This window comes from Oncorhynchus nerka, linkage group LG27, assembly GCF_034236695.1.
Source record: "Oncorhynchus nerka isolate Pitt River linkage group LG27, Oner_Uvic_2.0, whole genome shotgun sequence".
In the NCBI taxonomy this organism is placed as follows: domain Eukaryota; kingdom Metazoa; phylum Chordata; class Actinopteri; order Salmoniformes; family Salmonidae; genus Oncorhynchus; species Oncorhynchus nerka.
In genome coordinates, this window is record NC_088422.1 from 92,326,102 (window position 1) to 92,345,883 (window position 19,782).

The 19,782-nt window shown below is 44.4% G+C and overlaps 1 protein-coding gene across 1 annotated transcript in view; it reads right to left on the bottom strand.

Annotated features, from left to right (window-relative positions):
• myo9aa (myosin IXAa) overlaps positions 1-19,782 on the bottom strand; it is a 223,211-nt gene that overhangs the window by 172,528 nt on the left and 30,901 nt on the right. The window contains 1 exon segment of the mRNA XM_065012316.1: positions 13,905-14,884. Coding sequence (XP_064868388.1) covers positions 13,905-14,798 — 894 coding nt within the window. The 5' untranslated portion in view covers positions 14,799-14,884.

Sequence of the window (19,782 nt, forward strand, 5' to 3'; positions counted from 1 at the left end):
AAGTCTAGTTGGAGCATCCCGTCCTTTGATTTAGTAAGGGGAGTGGACTCACCAAGTATTCACTCTGGCCCTATCCATACTTGGATCTGATGTAGAGACAAAATGTCTGACTGAACGTTGACCTGGCTGCAGCCCTTTGATCCAATGGGAGAAGCAGCAGTGAGCATTGATCCACTATGAACGCTTTTTTTTTCTCAGCGGGAACTTCTGAGGGAAACTTTATTTAACCTGAGGGAACTTTATGTGGTGTCATGTACAGTACAAGCACATACAAATCACACAGGACTGCAAAGTAGGACCATGATGGAACAACATGTACTGTAGCGAACCGTCCCTCCTCAGCTAGCTAGCGCTGCATCAGGCCAGCCTTCCATTACAACCCTACACAGTGTCTATGAGAGAAACTGTGCTTGGCTCTGCCTGGGGGAGATAAGGAGTGTTGAGAAGAAGCAGAGAGAAGTTGGTTAGCATTCCTCTACCTAGACGCCAATTGGTTGAAGCAAATCGTTCAATTTCACGACAGCTCAGTCTTTTTTGGGGGATACAGGTTAGTGCACTGGCATGTACACTACATGCATAGTAATAGGACTTCTGAGAACACTTTAGAAGATGACTAGTAATATAGTGTGTGCGTGTGCGCATGGTTGGAGTGAAGCTTTATTTAGGAGTTGAGGCTGGTGCGATGCACACACGTATACGAGCAGCATGCAGCCTGTGTAAAAGGGAGGACAGAGGTGTGTGGAACTCAGACAGAGAGGAGCTCAGATCACCGCAGCCGTTCTAATGAGGCTGGTCTATGTAAACAGCATTCCTGCAGAGGAACAGATACATGTGTTCTTAACAGGTTGATCCATTACATACTACCATATCCTGTACTGCATCTATTCTACAGCTCACAGGACTCTGGTCATATTTCACAGTTAACAAGGATTATACTTAACCTTATATATCATAACATTACCTGTAGTTACTGTGGCAAGGGGGCTGCTCCTAACCACCCCATATCAAGGTGATGGAAAAGGACTGAACCGTAGAAACCATTCACAGTAGACACTGTTATTACTACACTTATTCAAATGGGAGGCCCAACACAGAGCCTCCTGTTGAAAATAGTTCCTGTATGTATACGTCTTCCTTTCAAGAGAGCCAAATCAGGACGTTCCCTGTTTAAAACATGCAGGGTACCGAAGCATGTAACGTTTTCCCATAACCCAGTGCTCTCGGATTGGAGCCTATTTTAATGACGAACACCATCACAGTAAGTAGGGCCGTTTGCAGCCCACTATAATTGAGCAGTTTATCATCTCACTTCGTCATCATCTTTACATTACAAGTAGGGCTGTGAACCAATTAGGCAACTGGTCAATTTTTTGTTGTTGTTGAGCAGTAGCAAATATATATACACATATATTTGTTTTATTAAATGGCACATGAGACACCTGTCTTATTCGCTCCGATCTCAGTGAACTAATCCATTGCGGAGGCCGTGGGGATGACGCAGTCCAGGAAGAAGGGGAGTGTGGCTAAAATGCACATCTGGCTCCAGAATGCCCTTCTCCCGCCAATTCGTGCAACTTCATTGTCTCATAATTTCCTTTAATTTCCCCATTACATATATCACCAGTAGTACATTTACCATTAATTCCTATATTTTCTAATCTACAATGTTTGTTTGGTTCCGGTCATTTCTGTTCATGCATTTAATATATTATTATTTTACAGTCTTTTACCGTTCTCATAGTGGACACGTTGTTTGCCGAGCGCACAACCTATGCTACCCTTGTGAGAAACACGTTTAGGTTCATTTCATTCCATTGTACGAGTTTAGTCATTGTCTTTTGTTTGGAGCAATCCTGTCAATGTTGAGTAAGGACACGCACCTGATTACTCATAGAAGTAGCCTATGGCTACCTGGCCTGATTACTCATTAGAAGTAGCCTATGGCTACCTGACCTGATTACTCATAGAAGTAGCCTATGGCTACCTGGCCTGATTACTCATTAGAAGTAGCCTATGGCTACCTGGCCTGATTACTCATTAGAAGTAGCCTATGGCTACCTGACCTGATTACTCATAGAAGTAGCCTATGGCTACCTGGCCTGATTACTCATAGAAGTAGCCTATGGCTACCTGGCCTGATTACTCATTAGAAGTAGCCTATGGCTACCTGACCTGATTACTCATAGAAGTAGCCTATGGCTACCTGGCCTGATTACTCATAGAAGTAGCCTATGGCTACCTGGCCTGATTACTCATAGAAGTAGCCTATGGCTACCTGGCCTGATTACTCATAGAAGTAGCCTATGGCTACCTGGCCTGATTACTCATAGAAGTAGCCTATGGCTACCTGGCCTGATTACTCATAGAAGTAGCCTATGGCAACCTGGCCTGATTACTCAGAAGTAGCCTATGGCTACCTGACCTGGGCGCTGATGGAGGCATATAAACAGTGGTGGGAAAAGTACCCAACAGTTACTTTGAGTAAAAGTAAAGTTATCTTAAGAGAAAATTGCTCAAATAAAAGTCACCCAGTGAAATACTAATTGAGTAAAAGTATTTGGTTTAAAATATATTTAAGTAGCAAAAGTAAAAATCGTATCAAATTCCTTATTTAAGCAAACCAGAAGGTACCATGTTCTTGGTTTTTTTATTTACTGAAATCCAGGGGCACACTCCGATACTCCAGACACTCCAGACACTCCAGACACTCCAGACATCATTTACAAAGTATTTGTGTTTAGTGAGTAAGCCAGATCAGAGGCCAGGGATGTTCGGTTGATAAGTGTGTGAATTTGACTATTTTCCTGTTCTGCTAAGCAGTCAAAATGGACTTTTAGGTGTCAAGTAAAATGTATGGAGTAAAAATTACAATATTTTCTTAAGGAATGTAAGTAAAAGTAGTAAAAAAATAGAAATAAGTAAAGTAAAGTACAGATACCCCAAAAAAACTACTCAAGCAGTACTTTCAAGTATTTTTACACCAATGCATATGAATGTGCCCATTTGGGGATCTGACAGTATTTCTGATTGGCTTAATGCACCACCATCACTAATGAGCTGTGGAGCTTCTCAAAGTAATGTTTTCTTCACCTCAAACAGCCAGCAAACGACATATGTTTTTACATCCACTGAGAATGACAATAGTTCCTCAATGTATTCCAGCTCGCTTCGTTTCGATAACTACTCAGCATGAAAGTGCAAAAATGTAATGCTCTAATAAAATAGGCCGACATGATTACTTATTATCCCTTGTGCAAATAGCCTACAGCTGTGTCTGTCCCACTGGAAACTGAGGGCCCAGAATATTTTACACAATGTCAGGCTTCATATTTGCAGGCTTCATATTAGGCTTCATATTTGTTGGCTTCATATACTTTTAAGGTTCGTATCATTTTCATTTAGATTGATTTTTGATTAACCACATGACAATGATTTTGAGATAAAAAGAGGTTGTTTATAAATGTAATGAAACTATTCCATGAACATGTGCATATGAAACCAAAACCGTAACTGGTTTTTTTTTTTTATACATTTGCAAAAATAAAAAATAAACCTTTTTTTTCACTTAGTCATTATGGGGTATTGTGTGTAGATTGATTAGGAAAAACTGTAATTGAATACATTTTAGAATAAGGCTGTAACACAAAATGTGGAAAAAGTCAAGGGGTCTGAATACTTTCCAAATGCACTGTTTAGTGTGTCGATATATGGAAAAATACACGTTTTAACATTTCTACCAATCGATTGGTTAAAAGAACAGAACACTTTCATTTTTTTCTCTTTTTCTCAAGACGGCCCTAATTACAACCACAGGGATTGAATCCATTTAGCTTGTTTATTTCCTGAAGTGGATCATCTCTGACATGTATATGATCTTAATGAGGCAGACAACTAGAACTACTAGAAAGTCTGACACGGAACCAGTCACACCAGCAACCTAATGGGGTGAGAGAATAACACAGGAGAGTGGGAGTATAATCACACCTTCAGCCTTTTCTGTCATCTATACGATGTTAGGAGAAACTGGAAGTGAGCCTGTATCTGCTGACTGTTTAGTCAACCAGTCAATACTGTAGGACTACAGTTACAGTACCTTGTGTAACCTCGCACGAGCACACACACACCCCAGGGCCTCAACACACACCCTCTCGACACACACACACAGGGTGATTTGGTTTCACACAAACAAAATGGACACACCAGATTCTACACCAGAAAGCCAAGAGCTCAATGGATCCCTATCTGTCTGGTCTTTCTGTTGCCAAGGGGAATGAAAAACAACCCCTTCCAGTGGACAGTAAAGCCCCCCTCCCATGTCTGCTGCTGACCCCACCCTGTGTGGAGGGAGACATACAGTACAGCCCTAATCCTGCAGAGCATTACAGGGCTAGGGAGGTTGGTATTACATGTGCTGTGTGTGTGTGTGTGTGTGTGTGTGTGTGTGTGTGTGTGAGAGAGAGAGAGCAGGGTAGTGATGAGGGATAGCGCAGAGAGGAGAAGCTGCTGACCTGGGCCGACTCACTCCGGGAGTGTTTCTGTTGGCTGTACATGTCGTAAGGGGGAGTACAATAGTAGCATGTAGAATTGGGCCAAATAATCATTACAGCAGCTCCATCCACAGATAGTAACTAGCCTAACCCTCCAGACTCCTCACAGCAGCTCCATCCACAGACAGTAACTAGTCAGACCCTCCAGACTCCTTACAGCAGCTACATCCAGACAGTAACTAGCCTGACCCTCCACACTCCTTACAGCAGCTCCATCCACAGACAGTAACTAGCCTAGACCCTCCAGACTCCTTACAGCAGCTCCATCCACAGACAGTAACTAGCCAGACCCTCCACACTCCTTACAGCAGCTCCATCCAGACAGTAACTAGCCTGACCCTCCAGACTCCTTACAGCAGCTCCATCCACAGACAGTAACTAGCCTGACCCTCCAGACTCCTTACAGCAGCTCCATCCACAGACAGTAACTAGCCTGACCCTCCAGACTCCAGCTCCACAGACAGTAACTAGCCTGACCCTCCAGACTCCTTACAGCAGCTCCATCCACAGACAGTAACTAGCCTGACCCTCCAGACTCCTCACAGCAGCTCCATCCAGACAGTAACTAGCCAGACCCTCCAGACTCCTCACAGCAGCTCCATCCAGACAGTAACTAGCCTGACCCTCCAGACTCCTTACAGCAGCTCCATCCACAGACAGTAACTAGCCAGACCCTCCAGACTCCTCACAGCAGCTCCATCCAGACAGTAACTAGCCTGACCCTCCACACTCCTTACAGCAGCTCCATCCACAGACAGTTACTAGTCGGTTGTCTTCTACAGAGATTATTTTCTTGAATCCATGTTTTAGGGGGAACAGTCTGCAAAGTAGGCCACATTTCAATCAAAGCAAGTTGCATGATCCCGATTCCTCAGCGGTGAGTGTGGGTCTACTTACTAACTGTGTCTGACCTGGACTTCAAACCATATATCTCCTGGTCACCATCCTATTCTCCAACCACTAGCTCACACTGCAGTCTCCGCACTGATAGAGAGAAGAAGCTAAAAGGCAACCAGACTATAAAACATCTTCAAATCTAATTAACGGTTTTGTTACGTCACTAAGCCATGTGGAAGGAGTTTTTTTATTATTCTTTTATTTAACTAGGCAAGTCAGATAAGAACAAATTCTTATTTACAATGACGGCCTACCCGGGCCAATTACGGACGACGCAGGGCCAATTGTGCGCCGCCCTATGGGACTCCCAATCACGGTCAGTTGTGATACAGCCTGGAATCTAACCAGTGTCCGTAGTGACGCCTCTAGCACTGAGATGCTGTGCCTTAGAACTCTGCGCGACTCGGGAGCCCTCACAGAGTTGATCTGTGTGTGTGTGTGTGTGTGTGTGTATGTATGTATGTATGTATGCGTGTGTGCGCAAATTAGAGGAAGCTGTGCACGCACACACACTAACAGCAGTACCAGGAACCTTGAAGCGGGCTCCAGTGTAGCCCCCAGCTGCTCCCACACTAAGGCCCTGTGACAGCTCCTTATTCTTCAAAGGCAGACAATGATGAGGCAACCACAGAAAGAGCAGCATACGTCACCCTGGACTCTGCCTGCTCCTGACTCGCTCCCAGGGAAGCCAGCTGTCTCCACTCACATCTACAGGTAGCCCAGAACTAGTCTTTTTCCTATCAGAGATTCTTTTTGAAGTGCTAGAAAACGTGTGTCTTAATATGAGTCATCCTTAATTCATCTACTCCCTACCCTTCACTGAATTGACATACTAGCTTTCTTGTTAATCTGAAATTGATGCCATGTTCCCACAGCTGTCTTTTATTAGGATGGCTTTTTAATTGCGGGATAAAAACGAATGTTGACCACAGGCCAATTGTCTTGGACAGGTAGAAAAAGTATTCTGTTGGTGAAAATGTTGTAAAACAAAATGTAAATGATCAATGTATCATTGTTGTTGCAGCTTAGTTTATAATGACGTTTGATTAATACTAAACCTGTCTAACTAATACTAAACCTGTCTAACTAATACTAAACCTGTCTAACTAATACTAAACCTGTCTAACTAATACTAAACCTGGCTAACTAATACTAAACCTGGCTAACTAATACTAAACCTGGCTAACTAATACTAAACCTGGCTAACTAATACTAAACCTGTCTAACTAATACTAACTAATACTAAACCTGTCTAACTAATACTAAACCTGTCTAACTAATACTAAACCTGTCTAACTAATACTAAACCTGTCTAACTAATACTAAACCTGGCTAACTAATACTAAACCTGTCTAACTAATACTAAACCTGTCTAACTAATACTAAACCTGGCTAACTAATACTAAACCTGTCTAACTAATACTAAACCTGTCTAACTAATACTAAACCTGGCTAACTAATACTAAACCTGGCTAACTAATACTAAACCTGTCTAACTAATACTAAACCTGTCTAACTAATACTAAACCTGTCTAACTAATACTAAACCTGGTATTAAACGTATTTGGTAAACCATCTCTAAACCAACATTCCAACAACCATGGGTCTAACATATCTTCAACGTGTGTGTGTGTGTGTGTGTGTGTGTGTGTCTGCATAACTACCACTCCATCTGGATTGGAGTGGTAGTTATGCAGCTGAACAAGTCAACGGGCTGTCCTATCTGGCCCATCCTATCTGGCCCTTATCTCTGCAATCTGCCCACCCTTTCCCTCCCAGAGCGCAGGGCCGGGAGCATGAGCTGACCCATCAATCTGTCAAGACTGTTTGCACTCTGCTTGTACATGTCACGTTGACTATAGTGTGTGTGAGGAAAACCACTACGTTGAGCGTTTGACAAACAGGTCAGTTATCTCCAAGACAATACACTGGTTTCCTGAGCTGGCCTGTCATTACTGATGTTCAGTATGGAACTAACAAAACACAGACGCAAGAGCAACTCTGAAACTGAACAATTGATTTCAATTGGGTTGTTTTGAGGAAGTGGAACAGCTTGGTTGTTCTGAGGTGGATTTCAATGTAGTTCAAGTTGCCAATGCTAAACATCTTGTCCACAAGGTTCTGCTGTATCTAGGAAAGAAATGTAAACAATGTTCTGAAATTATGGACAGCGGCTAGGTGCCAGATGGATAGAGGCGGACAGGAGGAGAAAGATGGAACTATTAGAGGAGGACAGGAGGAGAAAGATGGAACTATTAGAGGAGGACAGGAGGGGAAAGATGGAACCATTAGAGGAGGACAGGAAGGGAAAGATGGAACAATCTACTAGAGGTCGACAGATTATGATTTTTCAACGCCGATACCGATTATTGGAGGACCAAAAAAAGCTGGTGGTTCCTTTTAACATGAGTCTTCAATATTCCCAGGTAAGAAGTTTTAGGTTGTAGTTATAGGAATTATAGGACTCTCTCTCACTATACGATTGGTATTTCATATACCTTTGACTATTGGATGTTCTTATAGGCACTTCAGTATTGCCAGTGTAACAGTATACCTTAACATCCCTCTCCTCGCCCCTACCTGGGCTCGAACCAGGAACACATCGACGACAGCCACTCTCGAAGGAACGTTACCCATGCAGAGCAAGGGGAACAACCACTCCAAGTCTCAGAGCGAGTGATGTTTGAAACGCTATTAGCGCACACCCCGCTAACTAGCTAGCCATTTCACATCGGTTACACCAGCCTAATCTCGGGAGTTGATAGGCTTGAAGTCATAAACAGCGCAATGCTTGAAGCATTGCGAAGAGCAGCTGGCAAAACGCACAAAATTGCTGTTTGACTGAATGCTTACGAGCCTGCTGGTGCCTACCACCGCTCAGTCAGACTGCTCTATCAAATCATAGACTTAGTTATAACATAATAACACACAGAAATACAAGCCTTAGGTCATTAATATGGTCGAATCGGGAAACTATCATCTCGAAAACAAGACGTTTATTCTTTCAGTGAAATACGGAACCGTTCCGTATTTTATCTAAAGGGTGGCATCCATAAGTCAAAATATTCCTGTTACATTGAACAACCTTCAATGTTATGTCATAATTACGTACAATTCTGGCAAATTAGGCGGCCCAAACTGTTGCGTATACACTGACTCTGCGTGCAATGAACGCAAGAGAAGTGACACAATTTCACCTGGTTCATATTGCCTGCTAACCTTGATTTCTTTTATCTAAATATGCAGGTTTAAAAATATATACTTCTGTGTATTGATTTTAAGAAAGGCATTGATGTTTATGGTTAGGTACACATTGGAGCAACGATACGCACCGCATCGATTATGTGCAACGCAGGACACGCTAGATAAACTACTAATATCATCAACCATGTGTAGTTAACTAGTGATTATGATTGATTGTTTTTTATAAAGATAAGTTTAATGCTAGCTAGCAACTTACCTTGGCTTACTGCATTCACGTAACAGGCAGGCTCCTCGTGGAGTGCAATGTAATCAGGTGGTTAGAGCGTTGGACTAGTTAACTGTAAGGTTGCAAGATTGAATCCCCGAGCTGACAAGGTAAAAATCTGTCGTTCTGCCCCTGAACGAGGCAGTTAACCCACCGTTCCGAGGCAGTCATTGAAAATAAGAATGTGTTCTTAACTGACTTGCCTAGTTAAATAAAGATTAAATAAAGGTGTAAAAAACATATATTTTTTAATTAAATGTAAAAGAAAAATTAAAATCAGCCAAATCGGTGTCCAAAAATACCGATTTCCAATTGTTATGAAAACTTGAAATCTGCCCTAATTAGTCGGCCATTCCGATTAATTGGTCAACCTCTACAATTTACATCCCACATTCATTGTCATCCTTCAGTGATCCCTACACACTACTCACAGCAGTACGCGACCTAGAAACATGACCGTACCACTCAGTAGTTGCCAGAGACATGCACCTGGCTGATGGCAGCTTGAGTCTCACTATTCATCTCAATCAATCCAAAGCTTGATTAATTTGAGCACTTGAGAGACAGGGCATGTCAGGAGTTAACAGCTAACTGTTGGTGTTGGCAGAGCTCCAAACAGAGTAAAGCCTCTCGTAAGTGATATCTTCCATCAAGCGTTAACATCCTGTCTGTGCCAGTGGCCCCAGGGTGAGCTTCTCAACTGACAGCCATTGGAAAATGAGTGTGTGTTCAGCTTTGGTTTTGCAACAGTAATATAGAAATCCCCAGAAGGAAATATGTTTATTTATTTAACCTTTATTTAACTAGGCAAGTCAGTTAAGAACAAATTCTTATTTACAATGATGGCCTACCCCAGCAAAACCCTAACGACGCTGGGACAATTGTGCGCCACCCTATGGGACTCCCAATCACGGCCGTTAGTGATACAGCCTGGTATCCTGCTTATCCAACCTTATCCGCTGTGTTTAATAAGCAGTGCTACCACTTTAACAAAACTCAATGATAAACTATTGAATCGCTTCAACCATTTATGGCCATTAGCAAATGCAGTGCGCTAATGAGCCATTCGCTTAAACAGCCTCCATAACGTTACTGTTTGTGGTAGGCATTTATTTAGCGCATGAGCTATATGCTTGAAGGGAGTGTCTCATACTATCTCAAGGCTAGAGCCAAGAGAATACTGTGCATCATAAATCACATCTGTCAGAACAATGCTAGCAGGTATGTTGCTATATTCTCATTATGGATTTCTATGTTCGCAAATGTTGATCTTGAGCCTAGAGTTAACGGAGGTAAACTAGTGGTTTGACAGGTAACACTACTCTATAGTCTCCTGTTGTAGGTCCAGCTGAATGGCTGTGTCACTGGATATATGTACATACTGGCTGCCTGAATAGTTCTTGACAGCTGAACCAAAGGATAGACGTGTGTTAGCTAGCTAGCTAGTCAGGCGGCTCTGACATTAGCGTAAAGACCAGTAGCACATTGTTCTCTCAGGAGTGAAATGGTAGCCGACCCAGCCCCCCTCCCCATGTTTGAGTGGGAGTCAAGTCAAGGTAATGTATCATCAAAGGGAGGGACAGAGGAATGAAAAGACAGGGACATCTCTATTGCAGACTCCTCACCTCCTTCTTAAAACCCATTGGATGAGAAAGCCAGAGGTCCCTCCCCTCTGACCTTCTGCTCCAATAGGTTTTGAGAAAGAGGCGAGGAGAGAGGAGTATGGAATGGAGACACTCCCAGTGTCTTAATTCAACCTTAACAGCAGTCTTAAAAGCTCTGTTAAGAATATTAGAGGGAAGCAGGATTCTGTTCCACACAACTAGCGCTTAGAAATGCACCTTGGATGAATAGATTCTTGATTTAAACAGAGTTCACACTGCTACTTCCCTATACCTCTTAAAGCCACGGTCCCTTTTTTGAGTGATCCAAGGTTAGACTGTCGGGGTGAGGTGTGTTCCATCTCCAAGGTTAGACTGTCGGGGTGAGGTGTGTTCCATCTCCAAGGTTAGACTGTCGGGGTGAGGTGTGTTCCATCTCCAAGGTTAGACTGTCGGGGTGAGGTGTGTTCCATCTCCAAGGTTAGACTGTCTGTCGGGGTGAGGTGTGTTCCATCTCCAAGGTTAGACTGTCGGGGTGAGATGTGTTCCATCTCCAAGGTTAGACTGTTGGGGTGAGATGTGTTCCATCTCCAAGGTTGGGGCCAGTTCCATGGTCAGTGATCATGAGCAAAGGAGACGAGGAAAGGAAGACATCAATATTGGTACCTGTCAGCTATAGAGTTGACTGGACTAGGCCCTAGTTCCCCCTCTCCTAGTTCCCCCTCTCCTAGTTCCCCCTCTCCTAGTTCCCCTCTCCTAGTTCCCCTCTCCTAGTTCCCTTAGTCCCCCTCTCCTAGTTCCCTTAGTCCCCCTCTCCTGGGCCCTAGCATTACTAATCAGTAAAGGGCAGATACACAATCTCACTGTGCAAACAATTAAATGCTGCACCTCCGCCCCCAAAAACCACTCAATTGTGCCGGCTTGTTAGAGATTAACCCACAGGGCTTACACATTAGCTGTCCAGAGTGGGAGACACACACATTAGCTGTCCAGAGTGGGAGACACACACATTAGCTGCCCAGAGTGGGAGACACACACACATTAGCTGTCCAGAGTGGGAGACACACACATTAGCTATCCAGAGTGGGAGAACACACACATTAGCTGCCCAGAGTGGGAGACACACACACATTAGCTGTCCAGAGTGGGAGACACACACACATTAGCTGCCCAGAGTGGGAGACACACACATTAGCTGTCCAGAGTGGGAGACACACACATTAGCTGTCCAGAGTGGGAGACACACACATTAGCTGTCCAGAGTGGGAGACACACACATTAGCTGTCCAGAGTGGGAGACACACACATTAGCTGTCCAGAGTGGGAGACACACACATTAGCACACATTAGCTGTCCAGAGTGGGAGACACACACATTAGCTGTCCAGAGTGGGAGACACACACATTAGCTGTCCAGAGTGGGAGACACACACATTAGCTGTCCAGAGTGGGAGACACACACATTAGCTGTCCAGAGTGGGAGACACACACATTAGCTGTCCAGAGTGGGAGACACACACATTAGCTGTCCAGAGTGGGAGACACACACACATTAGCTGTCCAGAGTGGACACACACATTAGCTGTCCAGAGTGGGAGACACACACACATTAGCTGTCCAGAGTGGGAGACACACACATTAGCTGTCCAGAGTGGGAGACACACACATTAGCTGTCCAGAGTGGGAGACACACACATTAGCTGTCCAGAGTGGGAGACACACACATTAGCTGTCCAGAGTGGGAGACACACACATTAGCTGTCCAGAGTGGAGACACACACATTAGCTGTCCAGAGTGGGAGACACACACATTAGCTGTCCAGAGTGGAGACACACACATTAGCTGTCCAGAGTGGAGACACACACATTAGCTGTCCAGAGTGGAGACACACACAGCTGTCCAGAGTGGAGACACACACAGCTGTCCAGAGTGGAGACACACAGCTGTCCAGAGTGGAGACAGGCACTGCAAATGGTGTTTCTGAGAGGCTGTAAAAAAATAGCACCCATTGATCTTGGTCACGTTCTGTCATTTCATACACTTGGCTTTCAGACACCGGTTTAACAGTACGGCTGGATGAATCTACAGGAGTACTTCTCCCTCAAACACTTGACTTGTAATAGGCCTACAGTATAGGTGTTAATGTTCTCATATAGAATGAGGCAAGTAAGTACTGTACACCAATCAGGGTCAGGGTTGACCAAAACACCTGCTTGTCCAGTTCTTACAATTAGTTCAGAACACTAAAACTGTACACTTTCCAAAGCTACCGAAAACAATATACTCCTCAGTCACACAGTATGAGTGTGGTGCCACTCTGAAGTCCTCCTCAAGGAATGTCATAAGGAATGTGTACACTCCCACGTTCAATGAAACCCAAGCTACTGTAAACAGACGGCGAACCACCGAGACGGAAAAAGACGATAGTTGCCAGGCTGTGTGGCTGTAGTTGCCAGGGTATTCTGGTGAAATCAGGTTCAGGTGTTGTTGTTGTGTGACATACAGATGAACGACAGAGGATGTGGGGAGGGGGGTACTTTCTAGGGCCTGTAAATCCCTCTGGAATGTTCAGAAATAGAGGGTGCCCCAAAATAACCTACAGGGCTTGTTATTCAGACAACCTACGCCTCTGACAAAGGTAACACAACTCAGTAATAAACAAGTCACTTTGAGTTTGTCCTTCTTTCCAAGCTCTGTTGCCGCCCATCTCAACAGGTTCAGAATGTATTTTCATTGAACTATTATGTATTGACAACCTTGGATGTTGCTTTGCATTCCGGTCTGGTATCCAAAGGGGGAAACAGTGAAACAAGAAGGTACAACTGTAGCCATGCAGAAGCTGCTGTGGGCAGAGGAACAAGCTCCTCTGTGTACAATATAATCCCTGCACAGCTGGATGAAAACTGCAATAAAGCCTTCTATAGAGCAGTAGAACTGCTAGAGCCAGACACTGTTGCATAAGAACACAGCTCATCCCATCTATTAGGTACAAGCCAACAGAGTCTGAACACACAGCTCATCCCGTCTATCAGGTACAAACCAGGTTGATCATAGAGCAACGGTTTCTTCATTACTGGAAACTGTTTTTATTGCACCACCAACCACAGCTGCTGTACTATTACACTACACATAGTTCATAGACTGTAGACTGGCTGACACAACCAGCACTGTAGACTGGCTGACACAACCAGCACTGTAGACTGGCTGACACAACCAGCACTGTAGACTGGCTGACACAACCAGCACTGTAGACTGGCTGACACAAACAGAACAAAAGCATGTTTGGCTCATTTTGTATCCATGAGAGGAAAATAGCACCAGAAAACTCAGCGACAAAATAACCATCACTGTTACAAATTCAAAGGATTTTTATTGCACAGGTGTCCTTACCTCCAACACTGGCCCCGCCCCCAGAATGATCTGCTCAACCCCGCTGGCGAATCCCTTCTGGCTGAGGGCGGTCAGGTGGTGAATCAGGAAGTTGGTGCTCTGGGTCTTTCCCGAGCCGCTCTCTCCAGAGATGACGATGCACTGGTTCCTCCGCCGCTGCAGCATAGCGTGGTAGGCCACGTCCGCCACGGCGTAGATGTGCGGCTCCAGGTCTCCCAGAGCGTGGTTGTCGTACATCTTGACGTACTTAGGGTTATAGATGGGGAGGAACTGGAAGGGGTTAATGACGATGAGGATGCTGCCTACGTAGGTGTAAATCCTCTCCTGGCGGAAGCGCGAGCGTAGGTTGTCCAGCAGCGAGCGCTCGGTGAGCTCCGGCAGGCAGCACAAGTCGGCGTGGTCACCCCTGACCTCCTCCTGTGGCAACAGGCCACGCTCCGTCATGCGCCGGCGCTCCTCGGTCACACGCAGCCACATCTGCAGGCTGCCGCCGTAGTGGATGGAGCCATCCAGATTCTTCTGCCGCAGCAGGAAGCGGTAGTCCTCCCCGCCGCCCGAGCCCGAGCGCTGCTCTAGAGCCCCGCGGGGCCACAGCATCATCCGTTGGACGGGGCAGTCGCTGGGGTTCAGGATCCATTCTTCCCCGCCAAATTCCTTGACCTCGGCTAGCACGTAGCAGCGGTCACGGTCCAGACGCAGGCGCTCCAGGCAGCGCTCGATGGCCTCGGCAGCCGTGGTGCTTTTGCGGGCGCTAACGGGGCAGTAAATGGTGCCCTCGGCCAGGGAGCCCGGATAGATGCGCAGGGTGAACTCCGAGTCCTCGTAGCGTCCTCGCCTGCCCAGCGTGCCCACACCACCGATCCCGCCGCCGTGGCCGCCATCACGAGCACTCATGGTGTCACAGGGGTTCCCATTAGCAGTCACTTGACCTCGCACGTCCTTCACTAGGCCGGATGGGAGACTGCCTCAAGACATCACCGCTGGAGGAGACAGAGAAAGAGAGGGTTGGAGATGACAAGACAACACACAGAGAGGTCAACACCGTAAATCATTCACTGAATCCACCACAAAATGTGCATTTCATGTTATTATGTAATCTATGAAAAATGTACAAATGAGTTTATAGCTGGCTGGCCAACATAAAGAGACTGGAACATTCAGGGATAACAGCATCTGGACCGACTAGATTACACTGCACAGCAGCAGCAGTCCATCCCCATGCCAAGACTAGCAGCTGCCAGCTTCTCCACTGAACACACAATAACACCATTCAAAACCTTAATATACACCCAAAAGTCCTGATGGGGTGACTGGTGTCCACAGAGAGAAGAGAAGAGCATTATGAGAAGGACAGATGTTTTGTCTCTGACTCACTGGGCTGTCCTAAACTCATCAACACTTTGTGACAACTACTTGTGTAAAAAGTCTGTGTGTGTGTGTGTGTGTGTACAAACCACTAAGCCCTCTATTGTCTGGGCTCCTCTCTCCTGTATACAGCTCATTCCCCTGGAGACTATACTGAAACCATCCACAACACCTCACACAGAGTGTACACAACTACAAAGGTAGCATAGACATTCAGGTATTCACTAGTGTTGTGTAATTTGTTTTGCATAAGCCAATGATGAGACTGACCACCTCCCTGTAGGCTGAGACCTGGCATTGTGGTGCCAGGATAACAACCTCTCCCTCAACGTGACCAAGACAAAGGAGATGATTGTGGACTACAGGAAAAGGAGGACCGAGTATGCCCCCATTCTCATCAACGGGGCTGTATTGGGGCAAGTTGAGAGCTTCTAGTTCCTTGGTGTCTACATCAACAAACTACAATGGTCCAAACTAGAGGTCGACCGATTAATCGGAATGGGTGATTAATTAGGGCCGATTTCAAATTTTCATAACAATCGGAAATCGGCATTTCTTGACACCGATTTGGCTGATTAAAAAAATCTATATATATATTTGACCCCTTTATTTAATCTTTATTTAACTAGGCAAGTCAGTTAAGAACACATTCTTATTTTCAATGACGGCCTAGGAACGGTGGGTTAACTGCCTCGTTCAGGGGCAGAACGACAGATTTTTACCTTGTCAGCTCGGGGATTCAATCTTGCAACCTTACAGTTAACTAGTCCAACGCTCTAACCACCTGATTACATTGCACTCTACGAGGCATTCTGCCGGTTACGCGAATGCAGTAGAAGCCAAGGTAAGTTGCTAGCTAGCATTAAACTTATCTTACAAAAAACAATCTATCAATCATAATCACTAGTTAACTACACATGGTTGATGATATTACTAGTTTATCTAGCATGTCCTGTGTTGCATATAATCGATGCGGTGCGTATCGTTGCTCCATACCTAACCATAAACATAAACATCAATGCCTTTCTTAAAATCAATACACAGAAGTATATATTTTTTAAATATTTAGCTAAAAGAAATCCAGGTTAGCAGGCAATATTAACCAGGTGAAATTGTGTCACTTCTCTTGCGTTCATTGCACGCAGAGTCAGTGTATACGCAACAGTTTGGGCCGCCTAATTTGCCAGAATTGTACGTAATTATGGCTAGCTAGTTAGCGGGGTGCGCGCTAATAGCGTTTCAAACGTCGCTCGCTCTGAGACTTGGAGTGGTTGTTCCCCTTGCTCTGCATGGGTAACGCTGCTTCGAGGGGGGCTGTTGTCGATGTGTTCCTGGTTCGAGCCTAGGTAGGAGCGAGGAGAGGGATGGAAGCTATACTGTTACACTTGCAATACTAAAATGCCTATAAGAACATCCAATAGTCAAAGGTTAATGAAATACAAATGGTAGAGAGATAAATAGTCCTATAATTCCTATAATAACTACAGCCTAAAACTTCTTACCCGGGAATATTGAAGACTCATGTTAAAAGGAACCACCAGCTTTCATATGTTCTCATGTTCTGAGCAAGGAACTGAAACGTTAGCTTTCTTACATGGCACATATTGCACTTTTACTTTCTTCTCCAACACTTTGTTTTTGCATTATTTAAACCAAATTGAACATGTTTCATTATTTATTTGAGGCTAAATTGATTTTATTGATGTATTATATTAAGTTAAAATAAGTGTTCATTCAGTATTCTTGTAAATAAATCATTAAAATCGTCTGATTAATCTGTATCTGCTTTTTTGGGTCCTCCAATAATCGGTATCGAAAAATCATAATCGGTTGACCTCTAGTCCAAACACACCAAGACAGTCATGAAGAGGGCACGACAAAGCCTATTCCCCTCAGGAGACTGAAAAGATTTGGCATGGGTCCTCAGATCCTCAAAAATGTCTACAGCTGCAACATCGAGAGCATCCTGAATAATGCAAAAACAAAGTGTTGGAGAAGAAAGTAAAAGTGCAATATGTGCCATGTAAGAAAGCTAACGTTTAAGTGACTGGTTGCCTGGTACGGCAACTACTCAGCCTCCGACCACAAGGCACTACAGAGGGTAGTGCGTACGGCCCAGTACATCACTGGGGCCAAGCTTCCTGCCATCCAGGACCTCTATACCAGGCGGTGTCAGAGGAAGGCCTAAAAAAAATGGTCAAAGACTCCAGCCACCCTAATCAGACTGTTTTCTCTGCTGCGGCACGACAAGGAGGTACCAGAGTGCCAAGTCTAGGTCCAAAAGGCTTCTTAACAGCCATAAGACTCCTGAACATCTAATCAAATGGCTACCAAGACTATTTGCATTGCCCCCACCCTCATTTTTACACTGCTGCTACTCTCTGTTTATCATCCATGCATATCTCTTTTACCTCTACCTACATGTACGTACATATTACCTCGACTAACCATTGCCCCCGCACATTGACTCTGTATGTAGCCTCGCTACTGTTGTTATTTTGTTGCTCCTTAATTATTAGTTATTTTTCAATTTTTCTTGTAATACATTTTTATTTATTTTTTTAAGTTGTACTTTTCTTAAAAATGCATTGTTGGTTAAGGGCTTGTAAGTAAGCATTTCACTGTAAGGTCTACACCTGTGGTATTCGGCGCATGTGACAAACATTTGATTTTTATATAATTGAAACTGGGCGTACAGTCACGCCCTCCTGTATGTCGAACCATTTGAATGTAAACTTTTTGTTGTTAATCTAAATGCATTTTTGGGCAGAAATTCCATCTGGAACATGTGAACTTTCATGTGCCTTAATAACAAACGTGTATGCCATCTGTAAATACGAATACAATTGTTAAATTACGAGCCTAGTTGGTTTAGCCGCAGAAAAAGCCAGCAACCTTCCCGCTAGTCATGATTGGCTGAGATCATGAGTGGGCTGGACATGCAGAGAGAGGATTTCGGATTGGTCTGCCATGTAGCATGCTTCTGTAACATGAGCTGGTCAGTATGTGTAGGAAATCCTTTCTAACGCCGTTTTTTTTAGAAGATATCATCTAGTAGACTGTAGAAGTGTTGCTCTCCACTTTCTGCAGGGCCGAGTTTTGAAATCAGTGGAATTAGAGTATGATAGCAAAGGAGATTCTGGCGTTTGATTGCAAATATGCAGACGGAGTCAAAAAAAAATCCCTCGTCTCCGGATTACATATTCAAACGAAGGGCAACCATGGCATCCGACACAGTGAGGGAGAAGCATCCATCCATGTATGGACACTTTGAATGTAGCTAGCTACATTCAGATATTACACGTTTCTAATTTTGTCAGAAAGTCGTTTTCATTTCAAGTGTACTGTTAGCTAGCTAGCTAACATTTGCTGGCTGTCTCGCTAGCTAATGTTACGTGTATGATCTGTGTAGTTATATTATTCATATCTCAGAGCCATTTGCATCGCTAGTTATAGCCTAATGTTAGCTAGCTAACATTGAACCTGGTTGGTTAGCTACCTGTAGACTCATGCAGGGTAGTAACGTTATTGGCCAGGTCGCAATTGTAAATGAGAACTTGTTCTCAACTTGCCTACCTGGTTAAATAAAGGTGAAATAAATTTTAAAAAATAAAAAATGAGTTGGGATTATGGTTCATTGTTTAGCTAGCTAGCTACATGTCTACATATGCAAGTAACCATTTCAAAATAATGTTCATGATGTCACTGCGACAACTGTCGATAGACCTAGCTGGAATAAATGAATACACCCGTAGTATAAACCAGCCTTTAGTCATGAAACCTTTGGTTGTTTAGTACATGGCCTCACATGTGAATCCTTAAAGAGCTGGGTGGGGCTAAGTCTTTAGAGGGTGTGAACGATGCTGAATGGGTGTAGACAAAGAATTATTGAATGTCCAATGCCAGAGCCAATGAGAACCATTTGCCATATGAACATGATTGCATTTACCACAATTCCTCTCACAATGGATCAGCTAGAAACATACACAGATGCTGCTTTGTCAGTCCAATATACGGTGTTATTTCTGTTGCTAAGGACAAAACTTTTCCTGCCCATAAAAACCTCTGTGGGAAAAAAAATGAAAACAGGAAATGGAACAGGGAAGCATATAGGTGGCACGCCATCTCCAGCTGGGTCCTAATACAATGCTGCACCCTTCTCTCCAATTTCCTGCCGGCCTACATTCAACCCCCCCCCAAAGCAGGTTGTGAGCAGCCTTGCCTGCATGCGTCCAACACACACACACACACACACACACACACACCCCTGCTAACCAGATTGTGTAAGGCTGGGCACACACACACTGGGGGTATTAATGGTGCACTTCGCAGTGTGTGTGTGTGTGTGTGTGTGTGTGTGTGTGTGTGTGTGTGTGTGTGATGGCCGGGTGGTGGAGCAGATGGCCAGTGCACTGCTTAAAGGATAGGGGTTAATAGATTTAGGGTTGTTCTCCCTCTGTGGCTGACTGGCTGGCCATGCCGAACCATGTTCATCACATCAGGTCAATCAACT